Source organism: Meleagris gallopavo, unplaced genomic scaffold (genome assembly GCF_000146605.3).
Source record: "Meleagris gallopavo isolate NT-WF06-2002-E0010 breed Aviagen turkey brand Nicholas breeding stock unplaced genomic scaffold, Turkey_5.1 ChrUn_random_7180001899523, whole genome shotgun sequence".
Taxonomy (NCBI): Eukaryota; Metazoa; Chordata; class Aves; order Galliformes; family Phasianidae; genus Meleagris; species Meleagris gallopavo.
Genome location: NW_011162830.1, coordinates 1 through 568, shown reverse-complemented (window position 1 = coordinate 568; position 568 = coordinate 1). Strand labels below are relative to the sequence as shown.

Here is a 568-nt window from a genome sequence, read left to right as displayed (position 1 = left end):
CGGGCAGCTGCGAGGCACACACACGGGCTCAGCTCGGGGCCGCCCACGCCTGCCCCGCATCCTCCGGAGCCCCGCTCCGCGCTCACCCCGCCGCCCTCGGCACATTTCTGCAGGCAGCCGGCCAGCGAGGCGAAGATGGAGCCGTGCCGCGCGTAGGTCCCGCTGCCCGCCGAGGCCTCCTCCGTGCTGCACAGCCGCTCGCCTGCGGAACACTCACTCAGCGCCGGGGCCGTCCGGCCCGGCCTCCTCCGGCAGCACGGCCCCGCACTCACCGGGCACGCAGTACCGAGCCGGCGGCGCCATGTTCCGTGTCGCGCTCCAACCCCGCAAAGAGCCCTCCTCCTATTGGCTCTCAGCGGCAGGGCCACGCTATAAGCGGCGTGACTATTGGTTCGCCTTTATCCCCAGGGAGAAGAGGTGGCGCGCCGCCCGCTGGGAGTCGTAGTGTAGCGCCGGGTGACGGCGCTTCCCGGCATGCTCGGTGCGCAGGCGCGGGGCGGCGGGCGCTGCCCGGGGCCGTGAGGACGGCGTGGGCACCGGGCATGGCGGCGGGCGGCAGGTGGGCGTG

The 568-nt window shown here is 74.5% G+C and overlaps 1 protein-coding gene across 1 annotated transcript; it reads right to left on the bottom strand.

Annotated features, from left to right (window-relative positions):
• Positions 1 to 5: 5 nt before the first annotated feature.
• Positions 6 to 379, bottom strand: LOC109364716 (exosome complex component CSL4-like; the record flags this gene model as incomplete). Its single annotated transcript, XM_019611341.1, has 2 exons — positions 273 to 379; positions 6 to 202 (listed from the first exon to the last, which is right to left on the bottom strand). Coding segments are annotated over exons 1-2 (228 nt in total), but the record flags the coding sequence as incomplete, so codon positions are not given.
• Positions 380 to 568: the final 189 nt, after the last annotated feature.